We start from the raw sequence: 24,526 nt of genomic DNA on the forward strand, positions 1-24,526 counted from the left end.
CAAAAATATCACAAAACGATACTTATCCTTAGTATGAGAATTCTGATACTTTCTGTTCTAAATGCTTCTATTTTTTAGAAAACCTACTGATGGAGGATAATGGCAACTGCTTAAATCTGTGTCTCCAAACATAACCTCCCAAAATAATATAGAACAAGAAAAACAAATAAAATTATAGAAAAACTATGCCCTCAAGACTACCAGAAGACAAAAAATACCTAAACTTGAAATTACCTGGAAGCACAAAATGACAAAACACCAAAATCTTCCTATGGCAAACCTCTGTGGTGAGAAAGGACAGTCTGAGAAAAAGTCATAGAAGAGAGAAGAGGGGAGCTAGCAGTGAGCCTAAAAATTGCTATAAAACTACCAACAGAAGGAGGAAGTCTACCCTAGTTGTGAAAACTTGGAAAAATATACTGGGAGATGAGAACACTGAAACAAAATTAATATTTAAAACCATAATCCAAGAACACTTTAGAGAGTTAAAACAATGAAAAGAAGATCTGAATATAGAAAAGCCTCAATGGATACTCGGGAAAATTACCCTGGAACAAGCAACTCAGAGATACATGTGAGAAAATCTGTTTGACTTTAAAGACAAAGAAAAATGTTCTCCAGACCTCTAAGGAAAAACATTAAATAACTTAAAAGGACTAAATCTATTAGACTGGTATCCATTTTCTCAAAAACATCACACAAAAGGAAACTATAATGGAATATTATTTTTAAAAAATTCAATAATAGTGTGACACAACAATTTAATATTCAGTTGTCCTTCAAGTATCAAGACTAGAAAAATATTTTGAGACGTGTAAGAACTTAGGGATTTCAGTACTCATGAGTCCTTGAGGAGTCAACTGGAGAACAAGCTTTATTCAATCATGTGACTTGGAAAACTCCAAAATTATTGATGGATAAATTTTAGTATACTTTATTGTAGATCTAAAATTAAAACAAGAGTGGCAATAAGAGTTGAAGACAAATATGTAAACATTGTATGTTGTAACAACGTAGAAATAATGCAACATAAAAATGGGAGAAGGGACACAGTAGAATAAGCTCAGTGACTATTATTGCACAGGCAATGGATTGGACATAAAAGAAACAGAAACCGACAAAACCAATAGTAAAAGGCTAGATAAGAAAATAAGTGACTAAGGGCATTAAAAATGTATAAGTACAAATGTTACCATTTAATAAAACCACAAATTTTCCTAAATACCAAGAATATTTTTAAAGGAAAAGAGCAAAAAATACACAAGAAATAAATGTAGCAAATATGACATAATACACACAAAAAATTACAAAATAAATTGAGAGTTGGGACCAAATAGATCAATCATATCAATAAATGTGAATGGACTTAACTTACCTATTAAAAGATTTTCAATTAAGCTCATAAATTAAGACCTGACTTGTATTCCTTGTACAGTGAACACTGCTGAGATAAATTCAAAAGATCTAAAGTAGAGAAATGTACCACATTCATGTGTTAGAATACTCAGTATTCTTAGGATGTCAATTCTCCCTAAATTGATCTATAGATTCAAGGCAATCCAAAATAAAATCCCAGGAGACTTTTTGTAGAAATTCACAAGCAGTTTCCAAAATTCACATGGAAATGGAAATGACCTACAATAACCAAAATAACTTTGAAAAAGTTGGAGGGCTAATGCTATTTGATTTCAAGAATTATTATAAAGGTCTGGTAATCGAAAGAGAATGGTATTAGTGTAAAGGTAGACAAATCATTTGCACAGAATGGAACATCCAGAAATACTCCCATGAATATGAAAAAGTGATTTTCAACAAACGTTCAAAGGCAATTCAGTAGAGAAAAAACTAAAAACCATAAAGCACCTAAAAGTGATCGTAGAATAAAGTTTTTGTGACTTTGGGTTAGGCAAAGATTTCTTAGCAATATCACCAAAAATATGACCAAAAAGAAAAAAAAAGGGGGGCCAGCCCCGAGGCCAAGTGGTTAAGTTCATGTGTTCCACTTCAGCGGCACAGGGTTTCACCGGTTCAGATCTTGGGCGCAGACATGGCACTGCTCGTCAGGCCATGCTGAGGCGGTGTCCCACATAGTACAACCAGAGGCACTCACAACTAGAATACACAACTGTGTATTGGGGGGCTTTGAAGAGAAAAAGGAGAAAAAATGATTGGCAACAGATGTTAGCTCACATGCCAATCTTTAAAAAAAAAGAACAAAAGATAAATTGGACTTAATCAACATTTAAAACTCTGCTCTCCAAAAGACACTGTTAATAGAATGAAGACAATCCACAAACTGGAAGCAATATTCACAAATCACTGCACTGATAAAGGACTAGCATCCAGAATAACAAACCACCCAAGAAAACAATGGGCAAAAATTTCAACGGATACTTCAGCAGAGGCTGATGGGGATAGCAAATAATCCCATGAAAAGATGCTCAATATCATTAACCACTAGGAAATGTAAATTAAAATTACAATAAGATACCACTGCACAACCTATTATATGTTTAAAATGAAAAAGACTGACCATATTAAGGGTTAGCAAGAACGTAGAGTGATGGAACTCTCATACACTGCTGGTGAGGAAGTAAAAGAGAACAAACACTGGAAAACAATCTGACAGTTTCTTTAAAAGTTAAAAATATTCTTATCATCTATATCCGACCATCCTGCTCCAAGGTATTTACTGAAGAGAAATGAACACATATGTCCATACAAAGACTTGTACACAAATGTTCATACCAACTTCATTTTTAACAGCCCCCAAATGGAAATAATCCAAATGTCCATCAACAGGTAAAAGCATAAGCAAATTGTGGTATATCCACCCAATAGAATACTACTCAACAATAGAAAGAATGAATTATTGATGCATGCAACATGGATGAATCTCAAAATAACTATGCTGAATGAAAGAAGTCAGACCAAAAATAGAACATACTGTATGGTTCCATTCATACACAATTCTAGAAAATGCAAACTAAATTTATAGCAACAGAAAGCAGAGCAGAGGTTGGATATGGGGGCAGTGTGCAGGGAAGGGTGGGAGGGAGGAATTATCAAGGGACATGGGGAAACCTTTTGGGGTGATAGAGATGTGCATTATTTTGTAGTGATTATTTCACAGCTGTGCACATGTTAAAACTTATCATGTACAATTGTACACTTAGCAGTTTACTGGATATCAATTTCCCTCAATAAAGCTTTTTAAAAAGTCATAATAGATTATATTACAGATTCTAGGGAAGTAATTTGAAAATCTAGGTGAAATAATAATTTGAAAATCTAGATGATAATTTTCTAGGAATATAACAGAATATCAAAATTGACCCCCTTATAAATAGAAAGGCTTAATAGACCATTTCTGTAAAAGAAAGAGAGAAAGTTACCCAGGAATTATTCCACAAAAAAGCACTCAGCCCAGGTTTTATGTCAGAATTCAACCTTCAAAGACCAGCTAATTCCAAGCCTATATGAACAATCATTAAAAATGAACAAGAATTTAACTCTTTTTATGATGCAAATAAAATACTGAAACCTAAACCTGAAAAATATAGTACAAAAAAAGAAAATTGGACCAATTTTACATAAATATTGAAGAAAAATGTACTAAATAAAATAGCAAGTAGAACTCATTAACAAAACATCATGACTAAATGGGATTAATTCCAGGAATGCAAAGTTGGCTCAGTATTAAGAAACATTTTCAAATAATGCAAGGCAATAACAACGTTAAGGAAAAGAAACGTGATTTCCATAGATGCTGAAAACACCCTCTAGAAAATGCAGTCCATCTTTTAAAATAGGGACTATAATACCTTGTCAAAAGAATCTAATGATGCACAGCAGATCCAAAGAATCATTGCAAAGTTCTGAAATCTGTGTTCCTGTATTTAGTGAGCTACTATAAAATATGTAAGCTTTATTCTCCTAGAGATTGGGCTGTATTACCAACTTACCGCAGGGCTTCTAAAGATTCTTTCCTCTTCTAGCCTGTAGGTTTTAGAACTGAAAAGGATAACAAGCAAGTCACTTAAAGTACCAGCCTTCACAAGATTATATTCTGTGTTATCTATAAGGGAAAATATCTCTAGCATTATCTGTCAATAGGTTATATTTGAAGTATCTTTTTCTGTCTTAAAAAAATAATCAGACCAAAGCTGGAAAATATATATTCTCTGAAGGACACGTATATAGCCTTGTGTTGGAGAACACAGAGGCAGTCCCAAATCTGGGAAAGTATCCAACAATTCAACGATGTGGTTCCTTTCTTTACATTTACTGAAACCATATAAATGTGATTTTTGAGTCCCAGAGTACTCATACATGCCTATTTAGCCCATCAATAAAATATATTTATAACACAGTAAGACAATATTACTACAGTCTACATTTGTTGAATGAATTTAAGATATGAGATTAGAGCAGGCATGGGGAAATAACATATCTTCAATACACAGATAATCATCCAGGAGACAGGATCACAAGTCCAGGGGTGCAGAGAAAGAGTTTATTTCAAAAGTCCTGGTTGCTTACATATATAGACTCCTCTAGGAATCGAAAAAACTTCTGACCTTTCCTTTTCTTGACCTGAGACACTCATTGAATATTTTTACTGGCTAAAATGGGCAATTTAGAATACTTCTTCACCATACAACTGCCCATTTACATTAATTATATTAATTTTCCAATACTGTGGAGAGACTGTAGGTGAGGCTTGATCTCTATCTATATAACTTCCCACAATCCTCTCATTTATAAGAGCCTCTCTAATATGGATTTGCTGATGTTTACCAAGATCCAAACTCTTATCTGAAGAATTTTCCATACACATCACACTGTCAGGGTTCTCTTGAGTGTGAATTCTCCAATGCTGAACAAAGCTGGTGATTCCACGGAAAGTATTTCCACATTCATCATGTTTATAAGATCTCTCTCCTCTGTAGATGCTCTGGTGCACAGTCAGTCCTGACTTCTGGGTGGCCTTCCTATTTCCTTCACATAATGTTCTACAAGATTTCCATGCTGAATGAAGGCCTCCTCACAGTCACCACATTTATGCAGTCTCTGGCTTATGTGGATTCTCTGATGTCAAAAAAGGCCACTATAGCTGAAAGCTTTCCCACATTCCTTATACTGATAAGCATTTTTCCTTGTGGTGATCTGCTGGTGGCAAAAGAGGGATCCGTTATAAACAAAAGCCTTTCCAAACTTGTTGCTCTCAGAGAGATTCTCTTCCATGTGGACTCCCTAATGCTGAGTAATGACTCACCAGTAAGTAAAGTTTTTACTACACTTATTGCATTGATAATGCAGTTCTATAGAGATCCCCCAACATGATTTCGCATCTTCACAGTTTTTTTGTGTTGGAGACAAGTCCTTATTTTCATTCTCAGTAACATCATCTAAAAAAAATGCATAGACAATTCAAATGTCAGTTGTATCTTCTGCTGAGATAATGAGACTTTAGTTGAGGAACACTGACAAAAACAAAACCCAGTTTTACCTAAAGAGTATGCCTTTTCCACGTCTTAAAACCGCCATCTCAAGTTTATAAAGTGTCAAAGAAGGCATGTGAGGTTCCAGTTTGAGTGAGGAGATAACTGGGCAGAAGGAGATTGGAATAGCATGCAGGATTTTCTCACAAAATGTGACAATAAAAGAATCAGGAAGGTATAATAAAAAAAAGTTAAGAGAAGATCAGTTTGAATCCAGAGATGAAAAACAGGGAATATTATGAAACCAAGAGGAAGTTTAATTTGCAAAGGCTAGTTAAAAGGACCATTTACACCAAGTGAAATGTACCTAGGCCACTCCTATAGACAAAATGCTCCATGAATATTTGTTGAGTGGATCAATAAACAACAGGATATGATAAAGGTTATCTTGAAGTGATAGTAAGACCAGTATCAAAATACATATACTATTTTGATGTGGGAAATCAGTAAACTGGAAAAATTGCAGTGGGGAAAATAACTTTCCCAATAATGTTCAGGACTAAAACATAAGAAGAAATCAGTACTTGAAGCTAAAGGAGTTGGACAGGTCAAAACAAAATAACAACAAAACAAAACACAACGCCCCTGGCAAATACGGCTGAGAGTTTCTACCTGAAGAATTGGGCACAGCAAGCCCTCATGGCTTAGTGGTTAAAATTCAGTGTGCTCCACTTGGCAGCCTGGGTTCAGTTCCCAGTCGTGGAACCACACCACTCGTCTGTCAGTAGCCATGCTGTGGCAGTGGCTCACATAGAACTAGAAGTACTTACAACTAAAATATACAACTATGTAGTGGGGCTTTGAGGAGGAGGGAGAAAAAAGAGGAAGATTGGTAACACATGTTAGCTTAGGGTGAATCTTTCCCAGCAAAATAAATAAATAAGAATTGGGTAGATAATGAGAAACAGATTGGTAGGGGCAAGGTTTCAAGGGAGAGAACACTATTAACAAGAGTTCTAAAAAGCTTCCTTTCGAGAATCTCTCCTTTCTCTGCAGAAATCCTTTCTCATCAGCTTTCTGCTTCAAAGGCAATAATGCTGAGAGTTAAACTAAGATACGGTCTTAACAGGCTGGACCCGAAACCTTTGATTCCAAGGTACTATCTCTGTCATAGGCATAGCTTGTTCTTTTCTTCAGCCTTGGCCCTAAAGGCAATGGGATGAAGCTGGTCTTGAACTGATTTTAAAGCTAAACTTTCCCCAAAAACCCAATAGAGAAAGAGAAGGTTCCATACGTGCACATGAATACCAGGGGGAATTAAAGCCCACAGCAGAGACACTGGGTTATGGCTCCAGAGATATCTGAGGGATCCTAAAGTCACGTTTTGCTGTTTTCTGTGCTATTCCGGAAGCCTTTCACTAGTCAAGCCATAAGTTATCTTCCCAACCCTTCCCACCTGATGGTGTGTCCTTCAAGCTGTCTCTTCAACTTCTCCAGCATGACCGATGCCTCTTCTCCACATTCTAGATGATATTATCCTACCTAGGTCTGCAGTTCTCCAGGCAGGGTCAGGACCTGCTTCAACATCTGCTCCTTGGTCTGTATTTCTAGTCTCAGAAATTGTGGGCAGAGCTTCCTGAGTCTTCTGACAGCCCTGTGAGGTCCAGATCTTTATCTCCTGATAGTAACAACTTAAAGTTTGAAGAAAGGTCTGTGATTTCTTTGCCAGCCTGATTCTTGGCACAGCACATCCCTGTTCCTGTACCATCAGTCACTATTAGAGAGCTTTCCTGCAAGAGGACTGCCATTCTGGAATGAGAGAGCTGAGGAGAAGATTCACTCCAGCTTGGGGTTCACACTGATTTTTCAGAAGTATTTCCCTGTAGCTAGTCTTCTTCCTAAGGCACAAAATAAAACTGTTAAAAGAAACTCTAAATTTTGTTAAGCTCTTTTACCCAAGAACTCACTTACCTGGACAATGCACTTAAAGAAAAAGGAACTGTCAGGAAGCTAAATAAATTAGGAGTGGGAGTGACTTTGCAAATTATTAGCTGGCAACACCTGCTAAAATCTCTTACTTCCTAAATGTTTATGTTAATAAAGCTTGAAAGACCATGACCCTCTTTCCTTTGGTTCTCTCCTTCAGAGAATCCCAAATAAAGGGTAAAGAAAAGAACATCAGAGGGGGCTAGCCCAGTGGCATAGTGGTTAAGTTCAGTGGGCTCCACTTCGGAGGTCTGGGTTCCCGGATACTGATCCTAGGAGCAGACCTATACCACTCATTAAGCCGTGCTGTGGCAGCGTCCCGCATACATAATAGAGGAAGATGGCCACAGATGTTGGCTCAGGGCCACTCTTCCTCAAGCAAAAAGAGGAAGATTGGCAACAGGTGTTAGCTCAGGGCCAATCTCCCTCACCAGATTAAAAAAAAAAAGGACATCAGAAATGAGAAAATAACAACAGCTAATATTTGTTTAAAATTGACTACGAATTTACTCATTTAAGTAGATACTATACAATTCCACTGACAGATGACTTATACGGAGGCACCGAGAGATTAAGTAATTTGCTCAAGGTCGTATAATCAGTAATTAGATCTATGTCTTTTCCTTGCACTCAAGCGTCGTCCCATCTGCTCTAGGGAGAGTCATGAGTCAGATCATCTCCGCAAAAGAACCCAACCTTCCTTTTACCAAACCAAGATCTCAGACTTTCTTCTTTTTCTCAACAACCCCAGTATCTTAACACAGCTCAAAACTTGGAAGCCCTCCTGAACTTTCCCCCGTAACTCCCAATCATCAGACCCAACCTCACCGGAGTTCTGATGGGCCGGATCAGACACAGAGTCGAACCCGGATGCCACGAACCCACAACAACCGCCTCCACACGCACGCCACAACGACTGTAAGAGCTCGCAGTTTTAAGCCTGCACTATCACCAGCCGCCTCACCGTTCGGTGTTCTCTAGGAATCTGGAGGGTTTCTCCTCTCTGTGGTCGCCTGACAGTATCCCCGCCCCCGCTGAACGGCGCCGGCTCGGGCTGCGCCGTCAGGTAACTTCAGGGGCCTAAACTCTGAGGCCGGGGCGCTGCAGGTCCCGCCCGGGGTCTTCTTCCAACTGCAGAACATCAGAAGAGCCACTCAAAAGACAAAAAGCGAAAACCCTGAGCTACTAGTTATCTCTGATAACTAACAGGGGCGGAGCCAAAAGATGGGGAATCTCTCCTGCCAGTTTAGGCGATATTTGTCCCCTGCCGGACACTGTTTATCAGTTCCCAAGGTAAGAAAGTACAAGTAGACCTAGGTGGGAGCTTTAATCCCAGGGCGGGGCGGAGTATGCAGCAGTCCTGGGGAGCTTGCAGCATGCTCACAGGTAGTTTAGGGCCTGGGCTGGAGCATCTAGAGCCAACACGTTTGAGAGCCCATGGTAGTAAAACCTTAGAAAACGGCTACAAGGCACTTAACATGTGATCAATACTGTTCTAAGCACTTTATGTATAACCCATGTAGTCCACATTAATTGCCCAGTGAGGTAGGTACTATTATTATCGCCATTTTACGTTTTGAGGAAACTGAGGCACAAGCAGATTAAATCACTTGCCCAAAGTCACACAGCTAGAGTTTGGCTACAGCAAGATGTCGAGTTCCTTATCCGGGATGAAATGGTGAGAGAGTTACTCCTGAATATTTCACTGGAGTAGGCAGAACTGAGGCACTAGATCAAAAAGTAAGATATGCATATCAAGCCTAGAAAGGAATAATGAAGATCTAACTACGAATCAGGTAACAAACGGCCTCCGCTCAGGAGTCCTTCTTGGGACACTGAGGACCAGGACATCTGGACTTAAGATGACTGGTAGAGCAAACATATATATCCCCCAAAGACCACCTTCAACTGTGATGGGTGAAAGCTCTGGGAGCCTTGAATGATGGGTTTTCAGACCTGGAAACCGTCTTTTATAATGCGTGTGAAGTGAATAAACTGTTTCCATGAAATCAAGGGAGAATTGCTGGCTCTCAACGATGGTCTTACAATGTGAGCTAGGGAGTTAACTGAGAAGTTCAAAATACTTATGGTTGGCTTTGTCAAAACCAAACTATATACATAAAATCAAATTCTATGTATAAAATAAAAATTATATACAATTATTTTATACAAAATATATTCATACATATATTAATATATATGTAAAAATACTTATATGTATAAAAAATAATGTGCACGGACTCCTTACCAGTTATACCCAGAAAGGTACGGAAGGAGAGGGGATCCAAAGAAATTCTAACAAAATGATGAACTGCTGGAGGAGCTGTGATATGTGACCTTTCAACGTGAAAAGACGAAAGTTGAGAAGATTCAATTAAAGGCTATCAAATGATTATCCCTGAATTGAACAAGCACTTGTTGCTCAAATAAATTCTGGGCTGTGGAGTCAAGAGGAACACCTGAAAGAACTATTTTATATAATACACAATTATGATTTTTTTAATCCAAGAAGTGGTACTAGCTACAGAGATAAAATCACTTTTGAAAACCCTCATCAAAGATAGATCCATATTGGTTAGTGGATAGATCCATAATGGGGGCATCTCTCTAAATCTTTATTATCTGTATTAAAGAAGACAGCCAAATATCCCTTATTCTGTCAGAATAATGCTGTCAATTATGGTTCTAAGCTAGAAGGGGGATCCTTTCCTATAAAGAGACCATTTTTAAAGTGGAATGTCTCCTGCAGACACCCTCATTGTGCAGGTAACAAGAACTTAGGGCTGATGTGTATGCTGACCCAACCTCATCCAAGATTTAGTAGGCAGAGAGGACGGTGATATTATTACTTTTGGTGTTTGGACCTAGGACTCTGGAGTTTCTTAAGTATTTTCCAGAATAGTAATAGAAGTTAAAAAGTTTCTACAGATAATTACTTGAAACACTGAATACCACTGCAACACACAGTTCTTTCAAATGAAATAAACAGAGGAAGTGTGGGCTCTGGGACTGGGCTGCTTGGGTTCAAATCTTGGCCCCACCACATACTAACTTTGTGACCTCAAGTAGCTTAATTCATCGATTTCAGTTTCCTTAGCTAAAACTGAAATAATTTAAGCATTCAGTAATGTCCGGCCCTCAGTAAGCAAGTAATAAATGTTATGTATTATTGTTAATTAATCCTTTTCTCGATTCCAAAAGATGGCCAATAATGAAGGGTTTGTTTTAACTGTAACAACTCTATAATAAAGTAGTACCGGATATTAATGGAAGAGGCTACTTCTGTTCTGAGTACAGGAGTGCAGAGCTTTTCTAAGTGCTTGTATCTTAGCGCTCTCTACCGCCATCCTCACCATACAGATATTTCTCATTTCAGAGCCCTGCTCAATCCTCTTTCGTCATTAGCTGTACCTCATATCTCAGAGTCCAGCAACCTCTTCATACAACTATTTTATCTTCATTGGCAGTCCTTTCGCAGACCCTTTCTATTGCACTCTCTGGAACCCCTATTTGATTGTCAGGTTACTTTTTCATCCAAAGCCCAGTTTAAGCTCACTTCATTTTTCAGCATTTTAGAAACCTGGGTCTCCCCCAACCTCCAGGTGCTTTTTGCCTTAAACATTCACATCTTGTTTACCTTGAATCAATTAGAAAAGAGAAGCCAAACTTATTCTCATCCTTAATGTTATTTCTAAGCCACTGCTTCATGATTCATTTGAGTTTTACATCACTCTATCTGGCTGTTGTGGTACTACTATTGACTGCCATTACTTCTATGTTGGACTCACTTCATATGGTTCCTTTCCATCCTGTTATTGTTGATGATTCCAAAATCCATGTAGATAAGCTGCTTCAAAGGACTCTAATTTCCTAGATCCTGTCATTGTCATACTACATCTATCCTTTACACATGAAGATGTACTCTTGACTTCATCACAAGACAGTCTCTGTTCACTGCTCCCCAATTCCATATCTAACATCTCTCATGTCCTCCACTTGCCCCTCAGGGCCTTCAGCTTCTCTGTTGCCAACTTAGTTCCAATAAGTAACCTTATTCTACTATATTTTCTCCTTATCCTGGATAACTAGTTTGATCTCCTTTGATCCCTACCTGGAAATTTCATGCCACTCCACCTTTTTTTGGTAGTACAACTGTATTTAGGCACAAGAAACCACCAGAACAAACCCCCATTTATTTTTAAACAAGTTATGAACTGTATCTTTCTATGTAATAGGCATATCCCATTGTTCTGGGTCTTTGTTTATGGTTGCTTTATAAGATTAGGTACTTAAGAGAGTCAGAGGCAAATGGAGGAAAAAGTGTGCATTGAGAGAACATGTTAAACAGAGGATGAACTGGAGAGACTGCAAGTAATGGCACTGAGAGTAGAAAGCAAGTTTAAAATAAAGATTGCATTGCAGAGAGCAGTCAGATTAAAGGGAGAGGCTCTGGAGTTAGAGGAACTTCAGTTTGGATAACATGTCTGTGAAATCAGATTTGATGCCAAGTATGGAGAGCCTCAGTGTGGTAAAGAGGACATTCTCATATCGGTTCTTGTTACTAAGTAAAGTCCCCTCCAATAAGAAGAGTTTGCATGAGAGTAAGAAATTTCAGGCAAGGTAAGGTTAGGTCTCACATACTTATATCTCCAGAGCTCTCAGGCTCACTCTGGGATCCTTGTTTGTTTCTTGGATGTTAAAAATTAGGTTTCCAATCCTACCTGCCTCAATGCCTTGTGTGTGCAACTCCAATTTTGGTCTTATGAAAAAGCCTAAATAAATAGTTCTCAGCTGGTGAATGAGGTGTTTTTCAAATGTTCATTTGCTTTCCTCTGTTTTGAACTCAGAATGTTTTCTTGCACAGTCATGTAAATTCCAATCCCAATAGTCGATCTGGCAAATAATTTGTCTAAGTTATAAGACTAATACTATTATCATTTTTATGGGAAAATGTGTTCACACTTACAATTTAGAAAACTAGGAACACATGTATTTCTATAGTACTACTGACTCTTCTCTTTCCAAGCCAGTGATGATATGCTTATGTTCTATATAGGGATTATGGATAGGAAGGAAATAAGAGGACATCTCAGTAGAGATTTAAAATGATTTCAGTAAATAAAAAGATAAACAGAACAGGAGCCACGTGTACATCTATGTGGCTTGCCTATTTTCCCACTACAATAATCATCATAGGTTCTCATCCAAAACAGAATTGTTTACTGAGTAATCTAGGGGTAAAGTCAACCAATTTTTGGTTGATTTGTATTTTCAGAAGCCCCAAGGGATAGAATCACTAATCTTTAGGTCTTTTATGTGCTCAAGAAGGTATACAAACCAAAAATTGTACACCATTCTCAAGAGCCATTTTTAGGGAATTCAGAACATAATAACTATCCAGTTGGGAAAAAAGGGAGGTTAATGAGTAAAACAGAGAAAAGCAGCAGCACCCCTCCCCTAACTAAACACATACACACACAAAGGGCTTACACTAAGACCCTGGAGCCTCGGAATGTAGGTCAGTCTTTTTTTCAAAAAAAACACTTAAATTTGAAGGAATGGGCAGGCCATCCTGAAGCCCTAGTTTTGGGCATGATGGAGGTCTAATCCCCTGTTCACTCTAAGGAGCTGGTGGCATATGTCCCACATGTAGGGCTTTCCTTACGCCAAAAATCTGCAGTGGTCCCTTGTTTATGGGACTGTGTTCATGTTTCCTCACTTTGCTGGCAACCACAAAGGCAGTTGTGTCTCGATGCAATGTTTCTCATATTTTAGTTAACATCAGGCGACTGTAGAGCTATAAAAATGAAGATTCTCAACCCCATCCCAGACCTACTGAAGCAGAATATCTGTGAGTGGGACTCAGGCATTTTAAACAAGCTCCACTGATGTTGAGGAATCTATTGTAATGAAAAGGACATGAAGTCAGAGATCTGCACCTAAGTTGCTGGTCTTTTCCTTTGTGTGATGTTGTAGCTATGTCACCATCTCTGTAAACAAGAGTATCCTCAGTTTTGAAATGGAGAATAATTTTAATTTACCGAGATATTTTAGGAATTAAATGAGAAGAGTGCTTTGTAAGTGTCAAAGTGTTATAAAATATTAGGTAAAATTACTGGCATTCTAGCCCTTCCATAGTTTGTCCCCAAATTATTTCCAACTTAATGTCATCAACTGCCCAGTTTGAACAAGCTCTCTACTTTAGGTTTGCTAGTATTGTCACTCATATTTCCAAACGACTCTGCTTCCATTCGTTTGAGCCTATATATTTTCTCCCTTTTGCCTTTCAAATCTGCCCACCAAACCCTTATCTTCAATTAAATCTCTCCTGACCATCTTAGGCAACAAGGATCTGTCCTTCAGAATTTATAGCACTTACTGTCTTCCAAGTGCCATTTTAATTCTCCACCACTTTGAGCATCAATTCTACTGTCCTGTAGTCTTATTTAACTAAACATGTGGTCTTATATATTCCAAACTAGATTGTAAACTCTTTAAGAAAAGGAATTTGGTGTTATGCTTCTTGTTCTCCACAGCACCTAATACAAGGGTCAGCACATAGTGGATTCTTTATAAAATATCTGAGGTTTTCTCATAGCAATAGTGAGTGACTGACGTTTTGCCCTGAATCATTTAAAAGCTACTCCAGCCTGCACTCTGTGACATAGCTTCCTTGTAGTCATCACAGAGAAACAGATTTTTCTCCTTTGTGGATCGTCTGATGTTGAATAAGAGCTGAGTTCTGCCTGAACGATTCCCCACACTCTTTACATTTATAGGGACCTCTACTATGGATTCTCTGGTGTTTACTAAGATCTGACCTCTGTCTGAAGGCTTTGCCACATTCATCACATTGGTAGGGTTTCTCCCCAGTGTGGATTCTCTGATGCTGAATGAGGCTGGTGATTCCTCGGAAGGCATTCCCACACTCATCGCACTTGTAGGGCCTCTCTCCAGTGTGGATTCGCTGATGTTCTGTGAGGACTGATCTTTGAGTGAAAGCCTTCCCACACTTGTCACATTTATAGGGTCTCTCTCCAGTGTGAATTCGCTGATGTCCCATAAGACTTGTCCTCTGAATAAAGGCTTTTCCACAAACATCACACTTGTACGGTTTCTCCCCAGTGTGGATTCTCTGATGTTGAATAAGGCCACTCTGACTGAAGGATTTCCCACATTCCTTACACTGATAGCATTTTTCTTTGTGGTGAGTCTCCTGATGGGAAACAAGGGATGAGTTATAAACAAAGGCTTTTCCACACTCATTGCACTCATATGGCTTTGCCCCAGTATGAACTCCTTGATGCTGAGTAAGTATTGAACGCCGACTAAAACTTTTATTACACTGAGTACAATGATATGGTTTGTCTCTTGTGTGGATTTTGAGATGGTGAAAGAGGCCTGCTTTCTGGCTAAAGGCTTTGCCGCATTCATTACAGTGGTAGTGTTTCTCTCCTGTGTGAAGCCTCTGATGTTGATTAAGAGCTGACCACCGGCCAAAGGCTTTGCTACACTCATTACATTTATATGGTTTCTCTCCAGTGTGTATTATTTTGTGCCGAATAAGCACAGTTCTCCCACGGAAAGTTTTTCCACATTCTTCGCATTTGTAGGGCCTGTCTCCAGTATGGATCCTCTGATGTTCTATGAGGCGTGAGTGCTGACTAAAAGCTTTTCCACAGTCATCACATTCGTAAGGTTTTTCTCCTGGACAAATTCTCTGGTGTTCAGTAAGGTCTGAGTTCTCAGTCAAACTTACTCCATTTTCATCACATATAGGTTGTTTATCTTCCCTAGAATGTCCAGAAGGCTCTTCTGTTTTTTCTTCAGATTCATAGGTTTTTTCATATCTAATAGACTGGGACATTTCATTTTCAAATTTGCTAGATATAGTCCCATATGGTTCCATTTCTTCAGAAACTTCTTGCTTTAAAGTTAAATTCCTGTACTCATTTCCAGTCTCAATATCTGAAACTACAAATGGATCACAAATGTTAACTAATTTCTTATGATAGCAAACAGCAACTTCAATAGGCAACACAAAATTATTGAAATGAAAAATACATAAGAACCTAGAGTTTCTGCACGGCTATAAAATGGTATTGGAATATAGGACAGACCTACTACATAAAACACTCCAAAAACTGTTAAGGAAAAGACCAATAACCCAATAGAAAACAGGGCAAAGGAAAAATTGATGGTTTCCAGGAAAGGAAATACAATAGCTCTTAAACATAAGATGCTCCACCTCAAAATAAGGGAAAAGCAAATTTAAACAATATTGAGATATTATTTTCACCCATCAGATTTGCCATCAGTTTGATATAACACTGTATTCACAAAATGGATATCACACATTGCAGTGTAAATCGATCCAAGCCTTACAGAGGGCAATTTAACAATATCTATCAAAATTACAAATGTATATAACCTTTGACCTAGTAATTCCACATATAGGAATTTATGCTACAGATATACTCACACATGATTATTCACCAAAGCACTGTCTGTTATAGTAAATAAAACACTGGGGATAACTTAAATGTCATCAGCAGGGAAAAGGATTAGTTAATTGTGTAGTACATCCAGACATTTTAATATTAAGCCACTGTTTAGAAATAAAAAATGCAAGGTTCTACCATCTTAGTGATAAAGAGAGGAAAATATATTCATTTGAATATGAAAAATGTATATGCATAAAAAAATCTCTAGAAGGACAAACAAGAAACTAGTAACAGTAACAACCTATTTTAGAGCAGGGAGGAGACAAGATGGCTGGGAGAATTGAATAGAATGAAAACTTTTCATTTGATAACTTTAAATTTTTGTTTTTGCACCATGTGAATTTTTACCAATTTAAAAAATTAAATGAAAAAGAAAAAATATAGAGAAAGATAAGGAAGATACAGGGTCTTTCACCCATTCACCGAATTTTAACATTCTGCCACCTTTTCTTTATTACTCCTTCTCTTTATAACAGTACACACATATTGTTTTTTCCTGAACCATCTGAGAGTTAGTTGCAGACATCATGGAGCAAAGCTTATTTACTGAAGGAGGAAGGATAAAGTCAAAGGGGAAGATAGTGGTATTATCTGGTAGGATAAAGGCTAGAAATAGCAGGGAAGTCAGTACAAAGGACAATAACTATCAGAAGGCCTAAATTAAGTGATCTCAAATAAAAGAAAGACAAAATTTAGAAAAATATTAATATAAAGAGAAAAAAAGAACTGAAGAGTAACAAATTAAGCTGTCTGAGAGTCTATGCATGAGCCCTCAGATTCCCAGAGAGACTTTCCTGACTTCAATGATCAGAAACAGCATGCAGTACAAAAGAGTCCCATGTCCTCTGCTAGCCCTGCCTTCTTCCTCCCAAGATGGGTCTTTCTTCCTTACCTTGCTTCTGTTGGGCTTCAAGTTCTGGAGATTCACACTTTAGCTGGGCTTTCACACACTGGAGGGTCATACTGGGTTCTTGTTCTCTTCCTAGAGGTGCCATCTCCTGCAAGAACATTTCCTGTTCCTCAGCGTGGTCTGAGACCTGAGGTAAATGAGGTATAGCTGAGACACTTGCTCTGACAACAGAAAACAAAAAAGTATACTATTCATGGCAGTGGCACCCAGCTCTCTGAAACTTGAATGAACTGCCATAATCCTACTCATTCTTCAAGGTCAATATAAACATCACCTCCTCTGGGAAACCTTCCCTTCCCCAGCTGGAAGTGATTTCCCCCATACTTAACAGCTAAAGTATGTTGGTTGTGCCAGTTTTACTTCTTTGTCTTATGCTCAAAGAAGTGGAGAAGGAAAGAGAGAAAGAAAAAAGAAAGGAGAGAAGGAAAAGAAGGCTATAAAGAGGAAGAAAGGAGGAAAAAAGAACTTAGGGGAAAATAGAAGAGAGAAAGAAGAAAAGGAAAGGGGCTAAGTAAAGGGAAATAATAGAGAGAAATGATGAAGAAAGGCAGAAGGAAACAAAGAAGAAAGAGGAAGAAAAGAAACAGGGTAGGAGGAGGAAGCAGAAAGGAAGGGAAAAGAAGAGAAAGGAGAGAAATCTCTTCCATAGTCACTCCAGAAGCTGTTCCCAATACACTGCTCTTCCAAGGTTTCCATCCCACTTCTCTCCAGGAAGATGATCTTATTTTCTGTTTATCCAAGATTACAATCATCTCAAAAATCATCTAACCTTTTAATTTATCTATGTCCACTCATACTCTTTCCTTCCCTTCTGTCTTAGAGGAAGATGTCTTTTCTTTTTCAAGGCTCCTATCTCCACTTTTGCCTTCAATCCCATCCCTTTCTGCTTCCCTCTGACCCTTGCTCCCTCAATTAACTCATTTATTCAGCAACTTCAGCCACTCTGTAGCTTCCATTCCTGCAAGGGCCCATTCCCTCTTGTATTTAAAAATAGGTTCCCTCAGTATGGTACTGTAAAAAGCAGAATCACTCTACTTACTTTCTCTGTTTCTTAGTTTAGCAGCTCTGTGACCTTGGGCTAGTCACTTACTCTGAGATTATACGACATCATGTCTGTAAAGCATGTAGCACAGGGCCTTGGCATACAACAGGCCCTCAAATTACTCCTCTATCCCCTTCAATGGCTAAATTTTGTAAATAAGAAATCACTATACACTGCTTCTATTTCCTTGACACAGTTTCATTTTGTAACCTCTGTCTCCAGAGTAAGAGCCAAAATCAACAGAATGCTATCTCAGATGTACTGAAAAGATGTTTTGATACTTCAAATTTTGAAAGAAAAAAAAGAAAAAAAAGGCCAGTACAGTGAGCTGCACCTTCTATCCCTGCCTCCCCGGGTTGACCTCAGAAATCAAGCTGTAAACCCCATTAGCTGCCTCCAGCATGCTGTAAGAGAAAGGACTGGCTGGCAATACAAACTCAACATGTTTAAAACCAAATTACTTTCGCCTGCACCTGAGAATCCAATGTTTCTGTCAGTGTCTTCCTACCCCGGTGGCCACTCCTTCTCAGCTACCACTTCTGGTTATTCTGCTTTTGTCTCATAGCTTTCAATTCCATCCATATTCTGACAAGTGTCACCTTTAAAGTTCTAGCATAGATCCCTCCACTGAATCCCAACTTTCTATATCCAGTTGCTTGCTCAACTTTTCCAACTGGATTCTAATGGGAATCTCAAAATTAACACATCTAAAACCTAACTCTTGATTCCTGTCCCTCCACTCGAAACCTACTTCTCACCCAGTCTTTACCAAATGACAAATCCATTCTACCTGAGTTCAGACCAAAAACCTTAGCAAAATCCTTAACTCGCTTTCTCTCATATCTCACATCCTATATAAAAACAAATCCTGTCAAGCTCTACCTTCAAAATATATCCAGAATCCAATCACATCTCCCCACTTCCACTGCTACTATCGTAGTCCAAGCCACCAATATCTCTTGCCTGGATTACTGCTTATAGCTAAGCCTCCTAAACTTGTTTTCCTGCTTCTACCTTTAACCTCTACGCCTTCCCCTCCCCCATCCCCAACACAGAACTTTCCCAGCATAGCAGCCAGAGTGATTATTTTAAAATTTTAAGTCAGATTAAACCTCTCTTCTGCTCAAAACTCTCCAATGACTTTCCATCTCAGAATAAAATCCAAAGTCCTTTTAATTAATGGCCTACAAGTGCCTACATGATCTGATCTCTTTATAACTACTTGATTTCATCTCCTCCTTGACAAGCACAACTCCACCAGGACAAGCACGTTCTCACCTTAAGACCTCTCCATTTACTATTCCCTTTGCCTGAATGCTCTTATTCTGGATGGCTCCATGGCTTGCTCTTCTGATTCATATCCCTGCTCTAAATGTCACCCTATCTGAGTAGCCTTCACTGACTGGTCTATCAAAAATAGCACAATCTCCATGTCATTCACTATTCCTTTGCTTTATTGGTTTTTTTTTTTTGCTTGAGGAAGATTAGCCCTGAGCTAAAATCTGTGCCAATCTTCCTCTATTTTGTATGTGGGTCGCCACCACAGCAAGGCTGACGTGTAGTGTATGTCCAAGCCCAGAATCCAAACCTGCGAACCCAGGCCACCTGGGTTGGTGCCGAACTTAACCACTATGCCGTGGGGCCAGCCCCTATTTTCTTTAACAAATATAATTTGTCACCACCTGACATATTATGTTTGCCCATGTTTTGTTTACCATCTGTCTCTTCTCAGTAGGCTAGAATCTATCTACACGAGAGCAGCAACCTTCTATGCTTTGTTCGCTGCTGCATTCCCAGTGCCGAGAATGGTGCCTAGTGCAAAGAGATTTTCAATAAATATCTTAATGAACGAACTCTTCCCCAATTCACTTCCCCTACAGTCTTGAACTCTGTTAGGAATGTCTTCATTACGCTAGTCTTTCAAGCTTGAAATCCCTAGTGCATAGCCTAGAAGAGATTGCTTAGTAAAAAGTTTTCCATGCATTCTTCCTTCTTCAAATGTCTAAGCTGTCATTTCCATTTAATTCTTACCTAAGGCATGCCTCATCCTTTCTAGCCACACTTTTATAACTCCATTTCAAACTTAGATCTTTTTGCCACATGCTCCTTCCCTCTCCAGTCTATTTTGTACCCCAATGCTAGATCACACTTCTTGTTTTATCATCTCACTGTTTTATATTTGTGTGTGTGTGTTAGGAAGATTGGCCCTGAGCTAACATCCAGTGCCAATCTTCCTCTTTTTGCTTGAGGAATATTGTCCCTGAGCTAACATCTGTGCCAATCTTCCCCTATTTTGTATGTGGGACACTTTCATAGCATGGCTTGATGAATAGTGTAGGTCCATGCCCAGGATCTGAACCTGTGAACCCCAGACTGTCAAAGCAGACCCTGCTGAACTTAACCACTAAGCCAACAGGCAGGTCCCTCTCACTGTTTTATACTCTTTATACCAAGGTTTCCTAGCCTTGGCTCTATTGACACGTTGGGTCAGACAATTCTCTGCTGTATGAGGCTGTCCTATGCATTCTAAGATGTTCAGCAGCATCCCTGCCCTTTCGCTGCTAGATGCCCCCTTATGACAACCAAAAATGTCCCAAGATGCTGCCAAATGCTCTCTGGGGCACAAAATTGCCAATGGCTGAGAGCCACTGCCTTTTATCAATGTTAAAACAAAACAAAAAGGTCCTACATAATTTGGTTCTCTTTTACATCTTGGGGTTAGTAAAGCTCATCTAGACTCAAAAAGAAAAGGTTAGGAGTCTCTGTCCTTCAGAATTAAATCTAAACTCCAGGGCTTGATATTCAAGGTCCTGGACTCTCTGTTCTTAACTCTTGTCACAACTCACCTTTCCAACCTAACTTGGCTTTCTACTACTCAAAGAAACATGGGTCCCCTGCCCTGGCCCTCCCTCCTAACTTTCTACTCTGCTCCTATATCCCATTCCTTTGAGATGGTAATTAATTTCTCCATCTTTTAATCCTTTAATGGAGACAGGGCAGTGGATATATCCGCAAAACCTTATTTCTTAATTTGTATTGAACAACAGAAGTGATGCCCCTTTCAAGAGGCTGCTGCCCATTCTGTTACCATCATCTCTCCAAAATTTTCTCTCTGTCCTAGAAGACTTGTTTCTAAATCTTCTGTTTCTAATGTTTCTGAGCAGCATTTTATCAAAGAGAACTTTGTAGCTTAGTGCAGAAATACATAATCCTTCCACAGAAAAGGTATAAATAAATTAGGACTACATTAATCAATTTTTCATGACACTCAGGCCCTTTTCTGATGCACCAGTGTCAAGATCACACTTTGTGAACTAATGCTGTACTTCACTCTGGCCTAGAAATCCATAATTCATCGTTTCTCCAACAGAAACCACATCTATCTTCTCACCTGATATCCTGGCTCGTCCAACTCTCTCTCTAAATCCTCCAGCACAGTCACCACCTCTTCCCCACTCTCTGGATGCTGTTCCTGCACCCAGGCTTGCAGCTCCTCAGGCAGGATCGTCAAGAATTGTTCCAGCACCAGCAGCTCCAGGATCTGCTCTTTGGTGTGGGTCTCCGGCCTCAGCCACTGATGGCAAAGTTCCCGGAGTCGACTCAAAGCCTCACGGGGTCCAGATGTTTCCTGGTAGCAGAACTGCCTGAAGTACTGTCGAAAGACCTCTCTGCTATGGGTGTTGTTCTTCTGCAGCTTCTGATCCTGTCTCGTGGTATACTTATAATTCTCCTCCTTCTGCTCCTCCTCCTCTATCTTTACTTCCAAAAGTTCATCCTGGTTCCTGTGGGCCTGGATAGCCCAAGTAGATGCCATCATAGCCTTGCAAAAGCTGTGTCAGTGCTTCAAGCAAGATCTCCAGTGGAAAGTTTCTTCCTGGGTGGATCTGAGGAAGAAGCCATCATTATTAACACAAATAATACCATAGTCAAAAATCACAAATTCTAAGAATTTAAATATGTGCTTTGAAACACGTCTCCAGGTTAATTTACTATACTCAGGGAAATACTTTGATTAAAAAAGACTTAAGAATAGACTAAAGAGAAAGATTAGGTAAAAAGTGCTAAGTTATTTCAGGACTTTATGAAGAAAGAGTAAGACTTGGAAAGAACATTTCCATTTAGTTCTAGAATAAATGACAACTAAATGGAATAAATCCAACATTTAGAGTAAATAATAATAATAAAACATTGAGACATCCTCGATTAGCTGCTTTATTTTTTAAATGCCCAGATGTCTGGTGAAAGCCATGAAGTCATAAAACAGCAAAGTCACATGAATTTATTCCCTCTGGGACTTATCTCTCCGCTCCTCATCATTTACAAAGTGAAAAGGCTGGAAATGTTGGTCTTTAAGGCCCTCTTCTACCCTCACATTCTGTGATTCTAAATCTGAAGGGAGGCAAGCCCAGGAAAGGGGCCCTAGGCCGCCGGTCGGCGTCTGAGACGCAGGAGCGTCCAGAAATGTCGGGAGGCGCACAAGCGAGAAGGGTTCGCGGCCCCAGGCACAGCCGGACTCCGCAGAGACCGAGGGCGGACCCCTCAGCCCCGGGCTCCGACCCACCCTCCCAAGGGTCGGGGGATGGCTTCTGTGTTGGGAGCTTCCCGCGGACCCACCTGGGCGGGGAGGACCGCAGGGCGCCCTGCTCCCGCCTGGGCCGGCCCGAGGGCCCCAGGCCGCCAGAACGCCCTAATATCCCGTCGCCCAGCGTCCGGAGCACAGGCTCGCTCACCCGCGGCCCCCGGAGCCAGCAGAGGATTCCCTCCTCCCGGGGCTCCGGGCTGAGGCCTCCAACACCTTCGGAAGCCAGGACCTAACAAGAACGACCCACAAAGGCCGAAACAAGACCGGCTCGCCGGGTCGGCGCGGGCGCACTTCCGGCGCTGCTCTAGGAAGGGGGAGGGAGGGGCTCTCAACTCGGTAGTTACCCCCGCTCCCGCGCGCCGCTCCCGCGAGAGGACCGCTGAGGAGTGTCAGGCCGGCGGTTCCACGGAACAGTCTTCTGCTTCTCCTCTTCTGTGCCTATCTCCGCTTCCCCCGACCCGATGAGTAGTCGAGGCTTCGCAAGTCGATCTGAAATAGGGAAATCCCATGCTTCCTCACTCTCACTTTTATTTGGGTTTCTGCACCTTTGAGATTCGAGGTGCCTCAAAGGGATGCTCCCCAAGTCCTTCCCAACTCAGCAACGCTTCACGACGATCAAGGGACGAAGATCTTGTACATACACTTATCAAGGGGCAACATGGTGGTTTCCGCCTCCTTTTTCACCTTCAATAGTTCTCATGTTCTCTTTTATGCGTTGGTATGATTATCTATCTGAAAACACGGAGTTCAGTGGGAAAACTACGTAAAAAAGATCATTTAGTAAAGTAGAGATATAAAATTAACATACTAAAATCAGCCTTCATATATGCAAATGACCAGTGATAAAGTTATAAAGCTGAAGACTGTATTTACAATAGCAACAACCAAAATTATTAGGAATAAATTTAAGAAGAAATGTGCAAAACCTATATGGAGAAAACTTTAAAAAGAAAACTCTTGAAAGGCCAGTGTAAACTTAGCAAATAGAAAGCCATATGCTGTTCTTGGCTAAAAAGAATCAATAAAGAGGTTCTATAATAAAAGTATCAACACATTCTGTTGTAAAATTAGACTAATTATAAAATTCTACTGGGTAGAATACTAGGCAGCTGTAAAAACAAATGAGAAATAATTTTCTTGATGCACCACTATGGAGTGATTGACAGGTGTTTATAGTATACTACCGGTAGTAGGCAGAATAATGATCCCCCAAAGATGTCTACTCCTAACCCCCAGAACCTGTGAATATGTTTTGTTACATAGCAAGGGGAAATTAAGGTTGCAGATAGAATAAATGTTGCTAATCAACTGACCTTAAGATAGGTTTCCTTAATTCGGGACCAACTTTTTTTGGTTGTTGTTTCAATAAAACTTGATTTATGGACGCTGAAATTTGAATTCAACATAATTTTTCCATATCACAAAATATTCTTCTTTTGATTTTTTAAAATTAAATTTTATTTTAATATAATTGTAGATGCACATGCATTGTAAGAAATAATACAGAGACACCCCATTTATTCTTTACCAACTTTGCATGATTAGTAACATTTTGCAGAATGATAGTACAATGTTACAACTAGAATATTTACATTGATAAGAGTCAAGATACAGAACATTTCCGTCACTACAAGAATCCATTTTATCAACATACCTACTTCCCTCTCACCCCCATCTTCTCATTAACTCCTAGCAACCAGGGCTCTGTTCTCTACTTCGGTAATTTTGCCATGTCAAGAATATTATAGAAATGGAATCATACAGTGTGTAACCTTTTCAGACTAGCTTTTTCCATTCATAATTCTCTGGAGAATCACGTATCAATGATACATTTCTTTTTATTCCTGAGTCGTATTCTCAGAGGGTTGTATCCAGTTTTTGGCTATTACAAACAAAGGTGCTCTCAACATTCCTGTACAGGTTTTTGTGTAAACATAGAGTGTCTTCATCTCTCTGGGATAAATGCCTAAAAGTACAACAGCTGGGTCATGTAGTAGTTGTATGCTTAGTTTTTAAATAAACTACCAAGTGCTTTCTATATAGCTGTAACATTTTACA

The 24,526-nt window shown here is 39.4% G+C and overlaps 1 protein-coding gene across 7 annotated transcripts; it reads right to left on the bottom strand.

Moving 5' to 3' along the window:
* Nucleotides 1-907: 907 nt before the first annotated feature.
* On the bottom strand, nucleotides 908-23,139 carry ZSCAN12 (zinc finger and SCAN domain containing 12). Of its 7 annotated transcripts, none has more exons than XR_011529922.1 (6): nucleotides 22,813-23,139; nucleotides 21,278-21,770; nucleotides 16,827-16,971; nucleotides 8,395-15,404; nucleotides 6,901-7,342; nucleotides 908-5,411 (listed from the first exon to the last, which is right to left on the bottom strand). XR_011529922.1 is itself a non-coding variant. In XM_070585129.1 (5 exons), exons 2-5 carry the CDS (start codon nucleotides 21,701-21,703, stop codon nucleotides 7,222-7,224), a joined length of 1,845 nt encoding a protein of 614 aa, XP_070441230.1. In that variant the 5' UTR covers nucleotides 21,704-21,770; nucleotides 22,617-22,784; the 3' UTR covers nucleotides 908-7,221. The 7 variants fall into 7 exon arrangements, 2 of the variants coding, with proteins under 2 accessions (XP_070441230.1, XP_008541361.1); XR_548550.2 differs by lacking the exon at nucleotides 22,813-23,139 and adding an exon at nucleotides 22,501-22,803 and having other exon boundaries at nucleotides 14,252-15,404; XR_011529923.1 differs by lacking the exon at nucleotides 22,813-23,139 and adding an exon at nucleotides 22,617-22,784 and having other exon boundaries at nucleotides 14,252-15,404.
* Nucleotides 23,140-24,526: the final 1,387 nt, after the last annotated feature.

Source organism: Equus przewalskii, chromosome 19 (assembly GCF_037783145.1).
Source record: "Equus przewalskii isolate Varuska chromosome 19, EquPr2, whole genome shotgun sequence".
Lineage (NCBI taxonomy): Eukaryota > Metazoa > Chordata > Mammalia > Perissodactyla > Equidae > Equus > Equus przewalskii.

Bases quoted from the DNA above. Each gene is read 5' to 3' on its own strand.
- ZSCAN12 (XM_070585129.1), bottom strand. From the start codon at position 21,703: ATGATGGCATCTACTTGGGCTATCCAGGCCCACAGGAACCAGGATGAA. The intron at 16,972-21,277 runs GTGAGAAGATAG...CATTTACCTCAG, and splicing joins TGGACGAGCCAGGATATCAG to GTCTCAGACCACGCTGAGGA. The intron at 15,405-16,826 runs GTAAGGAAGAAA...ATCCATTTGTAG, and splicing joins TGAAGCCCAACAGAAGCAAG to TTTCAGATATTGAGACTGGA.